The 19577-nt window shown below is 35.8% G+C and overlaps 1 protein-coding gene, 1 non-coding gene and 1 pseudogene across 2 annotated transcripts in view; 2 read left to right on the top strand and 1 right to left on the bottom strand.

Moving 5' to 3' along the window:
* TFAP2D (transcription factor AP-2 delta) overlaps window positions 1–19577 on the bottom strand; it is a 61706-nt gene that overhangs the window by 12293 nt on the left and 29836 nt on the right. Inside the window, exons 6-7 of the mRNA XM_012441526.2 lie at window positions 19345–19486; window positions 9843–9956 (exon numbers count right to left, since the gene is read on the bottom strand). Coding sequence (XP_012296949.1) covers window positions 9843–9956; window positions 19345–19486 — 256 coding nt within the window. The remainder of the gene's footprint in view (window positions 1–9842; window positions 9957–19344; window positions 19487–19577) is intronic.
* Window positions 591–697, top strand: LOC135268476 (U6 spliceosomal RNA). Its single transcript, XR_010336793.1, has one exon. It is a non-coding gene; the product is annotated as a U6 spliceosomal RNA (small nuclear RNA).
* Window positions 10688–11068, top strand: LOC135268313 (small ribosomal subunit protein eS24-like; annotated as a pseudogene).

Consider the following 19577-nt stretch of genomic DNA (forward strand, 5'->3'; position numbering starts at 1 on the left):
AGACATATTTTCTATTTGGAATAGAGGAATGAAAATGCTAAGCTTTTTAAAATGAATTTTATCAACTGTTGATGTTTTGAGATAAATAAGTTCAGAAAACATAAAAAGAAGAAATGAGATGATATAGAAACTAAGCATAAGTAACAATTTAAAATGGAGCAGTAAATTAAGAATGGAGTAAAGTATTATTGGTCTAGAAGAAACCTTAGAGATCATTCAGCTTAACTGCGTTGACTCATGAACATGCAGAGGTCACACAGGTAAAATGCCTATTCTAAATCCATACATCTAGCTGGTAACCAAGTGGAGGCTGAGTTAGGTCCCCTGACAATTTGTCCTGAGTGCTTCCCATCATGCCTCTCCTTGTGGATTCTTCTCCAATCCGTAACTCAACAGCAATAGTCATTATTTAAGAATTGACCAAAACTCTTCCTCAATATATGCATTCCCCAAAGTCAATTATTCACACATGTAGTTATTACAGGGTCATGTTTGCAACTTTCAATTAGAAACAATTACCTCTGGTTTCTATTGTTTTAATCACCAGTCTTCAATGTGCTGAATCTAAAAATCCATAAAAATGTCATCAAGTGCTCACTTCGGCAGCACATATACTAAAATTGGAACGATACAGAGAAGATTAGCGTGGCCCCTGTGCAAGGATGACACACAAATTCATGAAGCGTTCCATATTTTTGATAAGCAACTTCAGCAAAGTCTCAGGATACAAAATCAATGTGCAAAAATCACAAGCATTCCTATACACCAATAACAGACTTAAAGAGAGCCAAATCAAGAACAAACTGCCATTCACAATTGCTACAAAGAGAATAAAATACCTAGGAATACAACTAACAAGGAACGTAAAGGACCTCTTCAAGGAGAACAACAAACCACTGCTCAACGAAATAAGAGAGGACACAAACAGACGGAGAAACATTCCATGTTCATGGTTAGGAAGAATCAATATCGTGAAAATGGCCATACTGCCCAAAGTAATTTACAGATTCAATGCTATCCCCATCAAGCTACCAATGACCTTCTTCACAGAACTGGAAAAAACCACCTTAAACTTCATATGGAACCAAAAGAGAGCCCGCATAGCCAAGTCAATTCTAAGCAAAAAGAACAAAATGGGAGGCATCACAACCTACCTACAACCATCCGATCTTTGACAAACCTGATAAAAACAAGCAATGGGGAAAGGATTCCCTGTTTAATAAGTGGTGTTGGGAAAACTGGCTAGCCATATGCAGAAAGCAGAAACTGGACCCCTTCCTGACATCTTACACTAAAATTAACTCCAGATGGATTAAAAACTTAAACATAAGACCTAACACCATAAAAACCCTACATAAAAACCTAGGCAAAACCATTCAGGACATAGGCGTAGGCAAGGACTTCATGAGCAAAACACCAAAAGCATTGGCAACAAAAGCCAAAATAGACAAATGGGACCTAATCAAACTCCACAGCTTCTGCATGGCAAAAGAAACAGTCAATAGAGTGAATCGGCAACCAACAGAATGGGAAAAAATTTTTTCAGCCTACCTATCTGACAAAGGGCTGATATCCAGAATTTACAAAGAACTAAAACAGATTTACAAGAAAAAAACATACAAGCCCATTCAAAAATGGGCGAAGGATATGAACAGATAATTTACAAAAGAAGACATACATGAGGCCAACAAGCATATGAAAAAATGCTCATTATCACTGGTCATCAGAGAAATGCAAATCAAAACTACACTGAGATACCATCTCACGCCAGTTAGAACGGCGATCATTAAAAAATCTGGAGACAACAGATGCTGGAGAGGATGTGGAGAAATAGGAACACTTTTACACTATTGGTGGGAGTGTAAACTAGTTCAACCATTGTGGAAGACAGTGTGGCGATTCCTCAAGGACCTAGAAATAGAACTTTCATTTGACCCAGCAATCCCATTACTGGGTATATATCCAAAGGATTATAAATCGTTCTACTATAAGGACACATGCACACGAATGTTCATTGCAGCACAGTTTACAATAGCAAAGACTTGGAACCAACCCAAATGCCCATCGATGGTAGACTGGACAGGAAAAATGTGGCACATATACACCATGGAATATTATGCAGCCATCAAAAACGATGAGTTCGCATCCTTTGTAGGGACATGGATGAACCTGGAAACCATCATTCTCAGCAAACTGACACAAGAACACAAAATCAAACATCACATGTTCTCACTCATAGATGGGTGTTGAATAATGAGAACACATGGACACAGGGAGGGGAGCACTACACACTGGGATCTGTTGTGGGGGGGGGACAGCGGGGGGTGAGGAGTTGGGGAGAGATAGCATGGGGAGAAATGCCACATATAGGTGAAGGGGAGGAAGGCAGTAAATCACACTGCCACGTATGTACCTATGCAACAATCTTGCATGTTTTTCACATGTACCTCAAAACCTAAAATGAAATTAAAAAAAATATTATCAAAAGCCCTGCAATGGATGCTTTAATGTATGTGTTGCCTGACAAAGATTCTTTGCTTGACTAAACTTTAGGCAGGCTTCTAAAGCTTCTCCTGAACCCATCTTTTCATTTCCTTGTGAAAATCTAGCTTTAGCAAGGAAGATTTCCCTGCACTCCATAAACTCATATCTGCTGATCCATGCTTTTGAGATTACAGATTTAATTGAAATTTAATTGTTTCTTTTCTCACACTAAAGAATGCTTGGTAAAGAAAATCACCCACTGTTGATCACCTTCCCAGCCACTTTTCCAACTCAGGAAAATTTTAACAAAGTAAAAACAAAAATAAAAACTGTGCACACTTCAGGCTTAGAGAAAACCAAACATGCTCACATTTAAGTGGAAACAAACATCTGCTCTTCAGCATGTTGCCAAGAACAGAGCAATCAGAAAATACTGGTCGAGTTGACTGTAAGGCCTGTCATATGTGGAACCCCAAAGGAAATGGGAATAAATAACACTGGAAGAGAAAACTAGAAAAGACATGAGAACTGTCTTTAGAAAGTGGGAGGAACCAGGATGAAAGTAACTCTGTAAAGCCCCCAGAAGTGGGAAATTGGGAAAAGGAAGGAAGGCATTTCTAACAGAGTTGTCAGAGCAGTTATCAATGATACAGCAGCCTATCACTGAGAGTTTCCAAGCCTGGGACAGATGACAAGTTGACAGAGACACTGGAGAAAAGATCTGAATATTGGAGGAGAGTAGGAAATGTTAGGGGCCTTCCAACACTGAGAATCAATGAAGAAAGTTTAATCACCAGCAAGCACCCAGATGTCTGGGACTGCTTACACATTTCTTATTTCCCAAGGCAGTAGTAAGAGGGTATATTTCTAAGAAGGTAAGATGTCAGTATGCTTTTTGAATTAAATAGGAGAATTAAGCACATTGATCATTTATTTCCCTAGTCCATCACCCAATTAAAATATCATGGCCCTAAGAATGAACCAGTGGAGAAAAAACACAGGCCCCAATTCAGATATTATTTTAATCTACATTTATTTACATATATTATTACATGCATACTATTTGCTAGGTTCTATGGATAAATAAATGAAATTTCTATGGATAAAAAGATGAAATTTATTGCCCCACGTAAATTACCAGTATGCTTAATCTTCTATTATCGCATCACTCTTGTATATTATAAGCCTTTATGTATATATATAAAATTATTTATATATTATTATATATATAAATATATACCTATTTATATATATTTATATATGTGTTTGTATATACATAAATTATTTGTATATAATTTGTATATATAATAATATACAATTATTTTCCACTTTCGAAGTTCTAAAGAATGGGACGATCCTCTAGTCATCTTTTCACTACCTGCCATTAACGCAGTAGAAATACCAGAAACAACAAAATTTCAGCCTTCCAAGGAACATGCTGAGAAAAAAAGTTTCCTCAATTTTTGGACAGGGTGTCTTCCCTTAACTGAACCTTCAGGATAGTCTAACTTCTTATTACATTGTCAAATGTGCTTTTGCTTGACTTCAGATTCAAGGAGATTATGAGAACAATAGAGACAAAGGGGAAAATTATTACAATTTCCTGAAATCTGAAAGAGGGGAATTCCTAACATTTCAAAAAAGCAGGGCTCTGGGTTTCCATGTGAGCTGAGGCTACTCTGACCATGAAACTCCATGCCACCTTGGTCTAATTGCCACCACTATTCCCAGGAGCTGTAAGCCTATGGGGTCTTCTGCAGATGTCAATCAAATCTTTTCCTCCTTCTGGTTTGTGTTGTGGTATCTGCTGTGTTCTCTAAAACAATACACACTGTTGATGGTACTCAGTAAATTATAAATAATGAATAAGCCTGCCTTCTGTCATTTTGATGGAAACAAGAAGGTTTCCAGGCTGTGAATTGTGAGAAGGGTCACTGCTATGCATACGGCTTCCCAGAACACACTGATACGTCAACTGCCATGGAATGGAAAACTAGAAGTAGTTGTCTGTGCTTTGTCTGGACATATTAAATCTGCTGAAAGTAAGCCACAGTTCTCAAGGCATCAAATTGGCCAAACTATAAGGTATGTTTTCAAGTGGTCTGCATTGGGAAGGAGGTTTAACTAAATAAAATAGTAACACAAGTTGATGTCATTAATTAGAGTATTCTCTATGTCTATTCATTTACACTCCCTCCTCACTTCTTTCTCAGCCAGCATTCAGTAAAAACAGTGGAAAATCACACTCTACCAATTGCCTGCTTTTGAAGTTAGATGTGCTATGTCTCCATTGTAATTCATCTTTCTCTTGAGCTTATGGTTCTATTGAAATTACAGTTGTCACTGTCAGTAGAAAATTTTAAAGGAGACATACTCGGCCAGGTATAGTTGCTAACATCTGTAATCCCAGCACTTTAGGAGGCCAAGGTGGGCAGATTGCTTGAGCCTAGGAAGTTGAGACCAACCTGGGAAACATGGTAAAACCCTATCTCTATAAAAAATAAAAAAAAATAAAAAAAAAAGCCAAGCATGGTAGCATGTGTCTGTAGTCTCAAATACTCAGGAAGCTGAGGTGTGAGAATCACCTAAGCCCAGAAAGTCTAGGTTGCAGTGAGACATGATCAAGCACTGCACCTCAATCTGGGTGACTCACACAAAATAAAATAAAATTAAAATTAAAAAGACACACTATGCTAACACGTATTTACCCAGATTATTAGTAGAATCATCAATGTAGAATCTTTTTATTTTTAATTTTTACATTTTTTAGTAGAGATGAAGTCTCTTAATGTTACACAGGCTGATCTTGAAGTCTGGGCCTCAAGCGATCCTTCCACCTAGGCCTCCCAACAGAATGTTTTTAGTATGTTAGTATATAAGACAGAACTTGATAGAATTCTCAGTGCCAGTTTAAAAATGAAATGGAATTTCTCTTCTCCCAAAGGAAAAAAAACAACTTATAGTTATGGAATATCCTGGAACTGTGGTTCTTAAACTTGCCTAACAATCAGAATCAACTTCAGAGTTTTATATATACATTACATATATATATAATTGCATTTTACGTTTTGGGGTACATGTAAAGACAATGTAGGATTGTTGCATAGGTACATACATGGCAATGTGATTTGCTGCCTCCATCCCCATCACCTATATTGGCATTTCTCCCCATGTTATCCCTCCCCAACTCCCTGCCCCCCACTGTCCCTCCCCTAGTCCCCCTCCAAAGACCTCAGTGTGTGATGATCCCCTCCCTGTTTAAAAATAACATAGATACCTGAGTCTGGCCCTAGAACTATTGAATCAAATCTCTAAATATTAAATATGTCCTCCAATCCTTGAGATTTCTTTTACAGTTTCAAGAGTGATTCTGCTAAACACCCAAGTTTAAGAAATACACTTGTAAAGTGCAGAGTCTATTTCAAGGCTAAGCAACAAGCTGACTTTTGCTATCCTCCTGTTAATATATTCTGTTGATGTCTCTTTTAATAAATGTGCAGTAAAGAAATTACACACATTTAAATTTAGTCTACATCAGGGACCTTCATTTTGGGTTTCAATTGAAAATGCCAATCATGTATCTTTTGTTTGAAATGATAAAACGTAAGATATGTAAAAGAATGAAGTTGGACCCTTACCTTACAACATAAACAAAAATTAACTGAAAACAAATCAAAGACAGAAACAAGACATACAACTGTCAATTGTTAGAAGAAAAAATACAGGAAAACTTTAAGGCATTGTTTTTGACAAAGATTTCCTGAATTTGACAACAAAAGCACCGGCAACAAAGGTAAAAATAAACAAATTGAACTACATCAGAATTCAAACTATGTGCCAAAGACACAATAAACAGACTAATAAATGTACAAAGTGGGAAAAATATTTGCAAATTATACATCTAAGCAGAGGTTACTATCTAGAACATATAAAAAACTCCAGCTTAATAAAAAAAAATAATCTGGTCAAAAAGTGGGCAAAGGACTTAGACATTTCTTCAAAAATGATATAGAAGTGGCTAAAAAATATATGAAACAATGCTTAACATCACCAGTCATCAGAGAAATGCAAATCAACAATGAAATATCACCTCACACCCATTAGGATGACACGATTTGGTGATGATATGGAGAAATGGAAACCTTGTACATTATTTGTGAAAATGTAAAGTGGTGTAGCTGCTATGAAAAACAGTAGAATAGGTCCTCAAAAAATGAAAAATAAAATTACCATATTATCCAGCAGTTTCACTTCTGGGTATATATCCAAAAGAACTGAAAGCAAGATTTCGAAGAGATATTTGCATATCCATGTTCGTAGCAGCACTAATCATGACAGTGAAGAAGTGGAAGCAACCCATTTGCCATCAATGAATGAACAGATAAACAAAATGTCATATATAGATACATACACACACACACACACACACACACACACACACACACAGAGGAATATAGTGCAGCCTTAAAAGGAAGAAAATATTGTCAAATGCTATGACATGGATGAACCTGGAAGACATTATGCTAAGTGAAATAAGCCAGTTGCAAAAAGCAAATACTGTATGATTCCTCTTATATGAGAAGTCTAGCATAGTTCAATTCACAGAAACACAAAATAAAATGGTAGTTGACAGAGGCTGGAGAGAGGAGAAGATGAGGAGTTGTTTAATGGGTACAGAGCCAGTTTTATAAAATAAAAAAGTTGTGGAGAGTGGTTATACAACAATGAGAATATGCTTAACACTACTGAATTGGTTAGAAATGGTTAAGATGGTAAATTTTGTGTTATGTATTTTTAATCACAATTTAAGAAAAATATATAGTACGAAATCTGCTATAAAGAAATCTTTGATTATGTGATTTGTATCACCCTACTGCTTTTTGTTATGAAATCAGATTTTATCTAAGTAAATATCTTGGGCCATAATTAAAGAAAAATAAATAAAAATTCTGGAAAACATTTAAAAAGTATAATAATGGGAAATCATAACTTTCTAATACGCAAAATATTCAATATATAAAAAATACCAACATTTTATAGATGATACAATTATAAGTAAATATGTAGTGTTAGAAAGTTTTAAGATATGGTTATACTTGAAATTGTGATTGAAAATCTGAAACAGTATATAATTACCCCCACTATAATTTTACTTTTTTTCACTGGGGTAAGGGTAGCCATTTGCCATATATTTAGCTGCACTTCGAGTAAAACCAGCTTGTTCCCATATTCTGTATGGGGAGGTAAATAACAGCATATAAAGCCCACAAAGAAAATGTTCAGCTCACGTTTTGAAGTGAGTTTTCTCTAAAGAGTTCTCTGGCACTAAGTTGACAACTGACTAATGTATAAACAAATCAGCAAGTTGTGCCTATGCTAAGAAAACAAATGTTTTACCTATTTATTTCACACAATAGCTGATGTTTTACTGATGCTCTATTTTGTTTTGAGTGTAAAAAGGACAGCTTACTATCTGAGGAAGGCCTCAGCATTTGTAATTGGAAATAATCTAGTACACATGACAGTCTCAGTTCTCTGTACTTTAATGGTATGCTCCTTCTCAGAGTAAATTTGTAATTTAATAAACTTCTTTAAATCCAGAATCAAATATCAATAAAAATTGTTAAGTTCTTAGTTGATCTTTTGCAAAAATAGTAAATCCCTTTATTGTGCACACAAACAAAAATATGAAAAATATTTGTGTAGATATAATGCTGGAGACAAATTTAAACTTGGATCAGTGGTGAAGGCAAATAATACATTTACTGAATGCTTACTTTATATTCTTTCTCTCATTTTAGCTTACCTATGTCCATATAATGGAGGTGTTCTTATCCCATTTAAAACTGAGGAAATAAAGGTTTGGAAGGAGTGTGTATGTTACCCTAAACAACCTAGATCATATGTATAAGGACTCACATATACAAGGATTTGAAAAGGTTTTGACTCCAAAATCTTTTGCTCATAACACCTGGGCATTTTATTTTCTCCCAATTTTATTATACTTCCTATCATTATCACTAGCTCAACTGAGTGATAGGGGAGAAGTCCTGTGAAATATATCTTACATTTTGTGCATTTTGGGAAGATAAATCCCCAGTTGAGTCATCAGAGATGTATGTCTATTATATCTTGAGGAAACTTGTGACATATTGTAAAATATTCTATTTAACTGTCTCTGATGTTGCAGACTAAATTCTAACTTATTTAAACACTTGTCACTTTATATATAGTAAAGTACCCTCCTCAACAGTCTTACATTTTTGACAGATATTGAAAGCATTTTAATATTTAAAATGTATTAGTCTTTCCTTATCATTGTTCAACTAAATGATAATAACTAAGAGATGATACAATATTTTATACTGATGAGATGCCTATCATGCAGGCATTACAATTCTAGAATTTTAAAACTGTAAGGCATCTGAGTAATTACTATGTTCTTTCTCACATTCCATCTGGGGCATTAATTAACCAGAAAACAAAATATTTTCTTCATTCTCAAAATGAAATATAAAATATGCTTCCAATACTACATTTCATGCTTTTGTGTGATCTAACTTAAAAACCATTTGCAGTTTCTAATCGCATAGAAGCTATTAACATACTTCTGGAAAATCAGTCAGTGATACCCTGTTAACTTCTGTCACGGGGTCTTTCCATTAAACAATTTATGTCACCAAGATAAAGAACTATTTAAAAAATTTCAGAACCCTCATCCCAAAGTGCTAAGTATTATTTAAAATAATAGTGTTCACTTTTATAAAATAATTATTTCCTAACAATGCATAAATATATAAAATTTTCCAATCTAAAATGCTTCATGCATTGTTATTCTCAGTTTGATTTTATAAGCTTGGAATTTCAAAAAATTCAGTCATTCACTGCTGTGGTCTGACTATGTGTGTCCCCCTCACCTCACTCCAAATTCATATACTGAAACCTAATCCCAGTGCAATAGTATTAAATAGAGTCTTTAGGAGGTGATTAGCTTATGAGGGCAGAACCCTCATGAATAGGATTAGTGCCCTTATAAAGCCCAAGGGATCTTGTTTGCCCCTTTCATCATTTTGGAGAAAAGTGAGACTGTGCCATCTCTGAAGCAGAGAGCAAGGCTTCATCAGACACTAAATCTGCTGGCACCTTAATCTCAGACTTCCCAGTCCTCAGAACTGTAAACAATATATTTCCGTTGTTTACAAATTACCCAGTCTAAGGTGTTTTGTTATAGCCCATCTGAAAGGACTAGAATAGTCACCATATAAATATATAGGTGATGTCTCTAAATGGAACTGTGATAGGAATACAAGAGTCTGGGTTAGTAAAAAAATTTGAGCAAACTGAAAAACCAGTCTTACCTGAAATGTGTTAAATGTCTCTGGATGTCAAGGTCTAGAATTGGAGTAGGTCTGGAGGATCCCAATGGTGATCTATCTTGACTCAAGAGGTCTTGGAATTCTTTACAGATTTGTCTAAAATAAGAGAATCAAATTTAAAATCGGACTTTTGAAATTGGGCTTTAATTTCATCCCATGATATTTAACCAAAGGTTTGTTCTCTCTCTTAAAAGAAGTCTACGTAACATTTCATAAAGCAACTGCAAAAGTTCCATTCACAGCATACAGTTGAGGTTCACAATGGTGACTTTGCTCTCAGTGGTTATAGGATAATCATACAACATTTCAAACAAATAACGATCCATGAGCACTGATAAGACCATGTTCATTTTTAAGATGACAATTCATAGATTAACCTCAGTATAAGGGAAACCCCATATGAAATGATCACAATAATCTTTTTAATTGAAATATGGTTGTTTTAGACATTATATGAGTAAACAAATTTAATTAAAGTCACAGTCTTACTGCAGAGCCATGACTCAAACAGACTTTAGAAAATTATTTTTTCCCAATATTGCATTAGAATTCATATTCTTATGGACTAATTTTATATCTCTTAGTAGTTGAAGCAGATAATCACCCATAATTTAGTTCATTAGCCTCACAAAAATGGTGATATTATGTTCCATGTAAACTAATTTCTTGCAAAAAGTACCCTCAAGGTCACTTTTCTACTGCATTTTTTGCTTTAAATGGTTATGGTTTCTAGTCATTGGTTTCCATTTAATTACAGTATTACCATGCAACAATACAGCCGTTGGGCTCTCTTTTACTCCCTGACTGTCTGAGGATAGGCCGCCATCATGAACAACACAGTAACGATCTGCACTAGAAAGTTCATGACCAACTGACTACCTCAGAGGAAGCAAATGGTCATTGATATCCTTCGCCCTGGGAAGGCAACGGAAACTCGGGAAAAACTATCCAAAATGTACAAGACCACACCGGACGTCATCTTTGTATTTGGATTCAGAACTCATTTTGGTGGTGGCAAGACAACTGGCTTTGGCATGATTTATGATTCCCTGGATTATGCAAAGAAAAAGGAACCCAAACGTAGACTTGCAAGACATGGCCTATATGAGAAGAAAAAGACCTCAAGAAAGCAACGAAAGGAACGCAGGAACAGAATGAAGAAAGTCAGGGAGACCGCAAAGGCCAACGTTGGTGCTGGCAAAAAGTGAGCTGGAGATTGGATCACAGCCGAAGAGGTAAAGGTGCTGTAATGATGTTATCTGTGGCCGTTGTGGATTTTTCACAAGAAGCTTAATAAACTAAAAACTTTCGTGTGGAAAAAAACCAATAAAGCCCTTGTGATGTACAGTCCAAATGATATAATTCTAAAGAAGCAGAATACACTATACAGAGAGAAGTTTTTTTTTTGTTTGTTTATTAACAACAAAACACTAAATTAGTCCAGTCTCTGAAAAGTAAAGGATTGCTAAGGAATTGCTTAAAAGAATCCATCATCTCGCAGTGGCTCAGGCCTGTAATCCCAGCACTTTGGGAGGCCGAGGCGGGTGGATCACGAGGTCAAGAGATCGAGACCATCCCGGTCAACATGGTGAAACCCTGTCTCTACTAAAAATACGAAAAATTAGCTGGGCACGGTGGTGCATGCCTGTAATCCCAGCTACTCAGGAGGCTGAGGCAGGAGAATTGCCTGAACCCAGGAGGCGGAGGTTGCGGTGAGCCGAGATCGCGCCATTGCACTCCAGCCTGGGTAACAAGAGCGAAACTCCGTCTCAAAAAAAAAAAAAAAAAGAATCCATCATGTAAAGTGAGGCAACTCCGACTCCGTAACCAAGGGATAATATAATAATTAGGTTTTTTGTCTGATTTTACAATGGGCAGTCACAAAATGTAACAATGTAGCCTTGACTTTGATTATCAATGTAACCAAAGACTGGTACAGAAGGATCAAATTATTCCAAGTGGACCCGGTCATTATTCTGCAGCAAGGCACTTGTGTCATTAACAAATGACTACCAAAAAGTGACAAAATTTCTTGAAGTACAAATAATTGATCACTGAGTTAAAATCAGTGGAGACTTCTTAATCAGGTATCTAAAATTTATCGAATTCTACCACAGATCGCTTATGATTTTTTAAAATGAACAGTGAGGGTCTGGTTTAATGCCAGTGTTCAAAATTGCCTTATTCATGTTTGCAGAACACAGGTGAAAGTAAAAAAGAACCAGAGATGGAAAAACAAAGTCCTTACCTGCTTCAGTGAAATAGGATACTCCATATCCCCTTTCTGTTTTTTTTTTTTTTTTTTTCTTTTAAGATCATGTTAGGAAGATTAAAAAAAAAAAAAAAAAAGTACAGAGAGTTTCCATTTACCATTCATTGAGCTTCCCCTGTGTTAACATCTTACATAACCAATGCACTTATCTCTAAAAAATTGCTATATACACAATGCTATTAAACTACAGATTTTTTTTTTTTTTTTTTTTTGAGACGGAGTTTCGCTCTTGTTACCCAGGCTGGAGTGCAATGGCGCGATCTCGGCTCACCGCAACCTCCGCCTCCTGGGTTCAGGCAATTCTCCTGCCTCAGCCTCCTGAGTAGCTGGGATTACAGGCACGCGACACCATGCCCAGCTAATTTTTTGTATCTTTAGTAGAGACGGGGTTTCACCATGTTGACCAGGATGGTCTCAATCTCTTGACCTCGTGATCCACCCGCCTCGGCCTCCCAAAGTGCTGGGATTACAGGCGTGAGCCACCGCGCCCGGCTAAACTACAGATTTTATCTGGACTTAAATTTAGTTTCTCCACAAATGTTCTTTCTGTCAATGGTATAAGATCTAGTTTAGGATTCTACATTGCATTTGGTTTGTCATGCATCCTTAGCCTGATCCAGTCTTTGACAGTTCCTCAGTCATTTGCCATCTTTCATTAATGCTTTTGAAGAGTACTGGTCAATTGTTTTTTAGAATGTTCCTCAACTTAGGTTTGTTTTGTATTTTCTTTTTCTTTTTTTTTTCATAACCCCTTTCTAAAGGGCCAGTTGGATCTCTGAGATACAGCATCTGAATATATGCTTTTAATAACTGTGTGTTTCTACTTTTATTGAGGTTTCTTCTGAACTGCTCACATTTTCTGTTCTAAGACTCAATTGCTTTATGAAATATACCCATTTTTAGGTGTATTGCCCATATTTTAATCGATGACTGCAACTTCATCTAAGTGTTTGGTGCCATATTGAGGAGGGTATCATAATCTGTTGTGCTTTGTGTTATTTAATAGAATTAGATTTGTTATCTTTGTTTATGAAAATTTCTAACTAAAATTTTAAACATGGCCTCATGCTATTATTTATAAATTACTGTATGGCAGGCCATCATTATAATCCATTCTTACAAAGAAAGATTGGTGTTGATTTTAGACCAGTCTTCTAGTTTTCTATCAGATTAAAATAAATTTTAAAACACTGAAATAAAGATTTAAACATTACTTTAGTTATTGTGGTATAATATTAGAATTAATTGGATAATGGAATAAACTTAGTTGACAAATCAACTTTGTTCCTGTATAAATAATAGAGCAAGTTATAACAAAATTGATGAAGAAATGAGAAAACGCTAAAGAGTTGGAAAAATTTAACTCACGGTAAATAATTCACACATGAAGCTCTACCAGGAGTAATATTAAAATTCTCCCCCTTTTATATTTAACTCTACAGCTTATCTCACTCACTTTCAAGCTTCTAGACTTGAAAACAGATGACAATTCTGTAGATTCCTCCTAGGCAATTATCATCATCATCTCATTATGGCACTTAAAGAATTATGATTTTATGACTAGTTTCATTCTTAAATTTTTATTTATAAAACTACAAAAAGAAACAATCTTATATCTCAAAACAAAACATTATATTATGAATTAGGTAACATAAGATGACCTTCAATGAATCATACATTTTAACTTTATCACTTACATCATTGTCCTTAAGGATGTAAGTTTTTAGCTGATGTCTGAAATCCAAGTTCTATGTTTCACCTTTAGATGATTAATATTACCGTAACACCAAAAGTTGTTAACTATTCTGCTTTATCTTAATGCGGATCAAATGTTAGACACATTTAGTCCTAAATTCAATGAAAAGGTTTAAATAATGTTTTCTATTAACCAAATAAACAAATGTTTTGTCTGATTCATTTTTAGAATTCAAAAAATGTTTCAGTTTCTATTCTTTCACCTAAATAAATGTCTAAATTACATCAAAATATTTAATCAACAAAACACTAGAAATAGGAATTAGAAGACTAATGACACTTAATCAATAAGCTCTTTTTTTTTTTTATTGCATTTTAGGTTTTGGGGTACATGTGAAAAACATGCAAAGATGTTGCATAGGTGCATTCATGGCAGTGTGATTTGCTGCCTCCCTCCCCCTCACCCATATCTGGCATTTCTCCCCATGCTATCCCTCCCCAACTCCCCCCCCCCGCTGTCCCCTCCACTCCCCCGCAACAGACCCCCGTGTATAGTGCTCCCCTCCCTGTGTCCATGTGTTCTCCTTGTTCAACACCCTCCTATGAGTGAGAACATGTGGTGTTTGGTTTTGTGTTCTTGTGTCAGTTTGCTGAGAATGATGGTTTCCAGGTTCATCCATGTCCCTACAAAGGATGCGAACTCCTCATTTTTAATGGCTGCATAATATTCCATGGTGTATATGTGCCACATTTTTCCTGTCCAGTCTACCATCGATGGGAATTTGGGTTGGTTCCAGGTCTTTGCTATTGTAAACTGTGCTGCTATGAACATTTGTGTGCATGTGTCCTTATAGTAGAACGATTTATAATCCTTTGGATGTATGCCCAGTAATGGGATTGCTGGGTCAAATGGAATTTCTATTTCTAGGTCCTTGAGGAATCGCCACACTGTTTTCCACAGTGTTTGAACTAATTTACACTCCCACCAACAGTGTAAAAGTGTTCCTATTTCTCCACATCCTCTCCAGCATCTATTTTCTCCAGATTTTTTAATGACCAACATCATCCTAATACCAAAACCCGGCAGAGACTCAACAAGAAAAGAAAATTACAGGCCAATATCCATGATGAACATAGATGCAAAAATCTTCAATAAAATACTGGCAAGCCGATTGCAACAGCACATCAAAAAGCTTATCCACCATGATCAAGTAGGATTCATCCCGGGGATGCAAGGCTGGTTCAATATACGCAAGTCTATAAATGTAATTCACCACATAAACAGAACCAAAGACAAAAACCACATGATTATCTCAATTGATGCAGAGAAGGCCTTCGACAAAATTCAACAGCCCTTTATGCTAAAAACTCTCAATAAACTAGGTATCGACGGAACGTACCTCAAAATAATAAAAGCTATTTATGACAAACCAACAGCCAATATCATACTGAATGGGCAAAAACTGGAAGCATTCCCTTTGAAATCGGGCACTAGACAAGGATGACCTCTCTCACCACTCCTGTTCAATATAGTACTGGAAGTTCTAGCCAGAGCAATCAGACAAGAAAAAGAAATAAAGGGTATTCAATTAGGAAAGGAGGAAGTCAAATTGTCTCTATTTGCAGACGACATGATTGTATATCTAGAAGACCCTATCATCTCAGCCCAAAATCTCCTGAAACCGATAAGCAACTTCAGCAAAGTCTCAGGATACAAAATCAATGTGCAAAAATCACAAGCATTCCTATACACCAATAATAGACTTAAAGAGAGCCAAATCAAGAACGAACTGCCATTCACAATTGCTACAAAGAGAATAAAATACCTAGGAATACAACTAACAAGGAACGTAAAGGACCTCTTCAAGGAGACTACAAACCACTGCTCAACGAAATAAGAGAGAACACAAACAGATGGAGAAACATTTCATGTTCATGGTTAGGAAGAATTGATATCGTGAAAATGGCCATACTGCCCAAAGTAATTTACAGATTCAACGCTATCCCCATCAAGCTACCAATGACCTTCTTCACAGAACTGGAAAAAACCACCTTAAACTTCATATGGAACCAAAAGAGAGTCCGCATAGCCAAGTCAATTCTAAGCAAAAAGAACAAAGCAGGAGGCATCACACTACCGGACTTCAAACTATACTACAAGGCTACGGTAATCAAAACAGCATGGTACTGGTACCAAAACAGAGATATAGATCAATAAGCTCTTTATGCAACTGTATACTTGGCAATATACTAAAAGACAACCAAATCTGTTATTCATGAAGGTTTTAAAAAAATATGTAGGCCAATCTGACAACACAGATCAGCAATTAGATCTCTCATTCAATAAATTTTAGATTTTAGGTATTTTTTTTGTAAAGTTGCCCAAGTCTTATGAAGAAAGGTGAACTGACTAGGATATAATGAATATCCTTATAGGCTACTTAATATTAGCTTTTAGCATTTTAATTGATGAAAATATCCAATGCTTTACTATTAGTGGAAAATTAGAAACTTCTCAGTACACATGTTGGGTCCATTCATATGTTGCACAAAAAGGATATTATTTCTACACATCCCTAATTTATCTAGTTATAGTGATTACTGGTTATATTGCCTGTGTTTGTTGTAACTGCACAGTCCCTGATTCTTCGATTTTTATTTCATATAGTCCAATAAGAAGATAGGATGCATATACCTAACAAAAACAAAAAATTATAAAGCAGTATTTTAATTTTCAGATATTTACACCTATTTAGTCTTTTGTAAAATATGTTAATTGAATCAAGTTCACTCAATTCTCGCTTGACATTTAATGGTCTGCAAATGTGCAGCTATAAGCAGACAGATAAAAGAATATTACATGTTCTCACAATGTTTTATGAAATCAAATTCAGAATATCACCCAAAATAATATACGTTACTTAGATCCCAGGTAAAAGGAAAATACTACTACCTGGTCAAATACTCTACTCAAAAATAGATGTCTTAGTATAACTTTGACAAATATGGATGCATTCTTCTGATTTCAAAATTTTTCTAGCATTTACTTCTGTTAAAACAAAATCTCAGTGCCAATTTGAATGTACTCAGAGACTATTGCACACTTCAACAGAATGATGGGAATCTCCAAGAAAATAGGAATTATATTTACTGTTTCGAAGATGGTAGTGATGAATACGTACAAAACAATTCCTGGAGCACAGTACAGGAGAACTGTTTCTCTGAATTAAGGAGTAAAAGTCTTTGAATATGCATAATAAAACCACAACCAAGTCATTTTGAGGTAGAAAAAATAAAGGTGTTTTCTCTTGGATATTTGTATTTTGGGATAACAGTAAAATTCTCATGGATATGTGCATTGGTAAATTTACATGATCTTGCCAGCTAGGATGATATACTATGGAAACACCTGGGAGATATATAGTGCTAGCACTGGATAATTCTCTTGGTCTGTAATGAGTCTTTATCTTTATCCTAAGGTAATATAAAGGATTCAAACTAACTAACTACAGGTGCTTTCAGCTCCTTCTAGAGAAACTGAAACATGACTGAAATTATTTGGAAAATAAATTTAGTCAAGAAATTATTTGGAAAAGGAAAAGAGTACAAGGCAGAGGTAACGACTCCCAGAAGACAAACTATGCAAAAGGTTCAGATTTGGGTCTTTTGATTAGTAAGTTTTCAGGGGCTTTCACATCACAAAATTTATTCCCAGATTTTAAGTTCAAGTTTTATACCTGCCTTATAATTTTCTTTCTCTGTCTATTGGTCTTCATTCTCTCTTTCTGCTATTCCTTTTCCCTTAATCTTGTTTTGCTTTTTCTCTATCCCTTCTGCCACCAACTTTTGTTTTTCTTCTCTTTGGGATAAGATGAGATAATCTAGTACTTTCAGAACAGCATAGATAAATACAATTCTAAATCTAAACAGTGATAGCCACAGCAGTGCATAAACCCCAATTAAGGGACTCAAGTATTTTGGACAAACCTGTGAGATGGTAAGTATCCCATATACTTCTTAAATTTATAAAAAGATCTATGTTACATTAGAAGCTGGTAGAAAAGAAAATATACAGTTTTGGTTTTATGCATTTTGAGCCAATTTAAATTTTAGTCAGTATGTTGCAAAGGCATTAAATAATTACTTTTTAGCAGTTTCTAAGAAGCAATGTTTTTAATACTATCTGCCCTAGGTTTTCTCTTAAAAAGTTTTCCCTAAGGCTGGACATCATGGCTCTTGCCTGTGATCTAGCCCTTTGGGGAGCCAAAGAGGGTGGATTGCTTGAACCCAGGAGTCTGAGAACAGCCTGGGCAACATGGCAAAAATGCATCTTTACAAAAATTACAAAAGCCAGTTGCGTGTGGTGGCTCATGCCTATAGTCTCAGCTACTCAGGAAGCTGAGGTAGGATGATTACATGAACCTGGGGAAGGTGAGGCTACAGTGAGCCATGATCGTGCCACTGTATTCCAGCCTGGATGACAGAGTGAGCCCCTGTCTCAAACAAACAAATGAACAAATAAACAAACAAAAAATACTTTTCCCTGAAGAAAAAATTAATCTATAATTGACAGTTTAACCAGCTGGAACTATCAGTTCTAAAATCTGATTATAGAATTAAAAATTATTTAAGATTCTTAATGGCCCAAATGTAGCAATAACTTATTTCAATAAAGAGAGGATAACAAGAATTAGTTACTACCTGAAGGATTTTCCTCTAAAACTTTTGACTATAACCTGCAGTGCTACCTGCTGTTCTGCTGGGTTTTTACACAATAAATGGTAGTATTCCTATTTATTATCGAAGAACTTTTAAATGTCAGGGAATTTAAAAGTCATCTTATGCAAGCTTCCACCTTTCCTATTGTGATGTCAAGTTTGTCTATATCATTTTCCTCATTATTTTAATTAGGCTTTTTACAATTTCCAGAAGCTTTGAAACACATTATACTTAAAAAAAAAAAAAAAAAAAAAAAAAAAAAAAAAAAAGACAATACCACTATGAGGCAGTACAAGGATGATATGCTTACTCATACACAAGAGAGGATGGGGCACTCGCGGTGATCCTTGGTCCAGAGGTCTCCCTGGTACCTCTCACCAATCTGTGACCTCATCTTCTGTCACATTCCCCAGACATTTATGGTGTTTTGAGATCTTTACCCTCATTTATTAAGGCAAAATGAGTGCCTTAGACCAAATTACATAGCAACCAAAGGCATATTTGCCTGGGATCTACATTTCCTAAACGTTTTTCTCCAAGGGATTTCTGCATATTCTGGAGAGGTTTTCCAAGAACTTTCATCAGTTTCAATGACAGCTTCATCACTAATCAAGGATAGTTTGTAAACTTTGCCATAGGCACCAAAGGGTAGAAGGTCCTTGTTGAATATATTTAGCTACTGGTGAGTAAGACCCGCCTTGTTTTAGAGAATGGGTGCCTTCTCAACTGTTTTCCTCATTCAAAGAAAATAAAAAAACTGAAGATGAAAGCACACAGAGGTTTCCCCATTCTGCTTACTTGGTCGCCAGGATCATCTTTTTTCTTGCTGTCTGTTCTTTCTGTTCCATATGTTGTCTGGCAAGATGTTCTCCTACTGCTTTGGCTGGAAACTCTGTTTCACAAGTGTAGCCAAAATCTCGAGCCAAGTGCAAAGCCTCCCCTGTCGGCAAATAAGACAAGTGAGTTTCTCACCAGCATCCAACCTTAATCACAGTAGTGTCTTACATTTTGCTCAAGCCTCACTCCTGGCA

The sequence above is a fragment of the Aotus nancymaae genome, unplaced genomic scaffold (genome assembly GCF_030222135.1).
Source record: "Aotus nancymaae isolate 86718 unplaced genomic scaffold, 86718_ANA_hifiasm-v0.15.2.pri h1tg000040l, whole genome shotgun sequence".
NCBI classification, from domain to species: Eukaryota; Metazoa; Chordata; class Mammalia; order Primates; family Aotidae; genus Aotus; species Aotus nancymaae.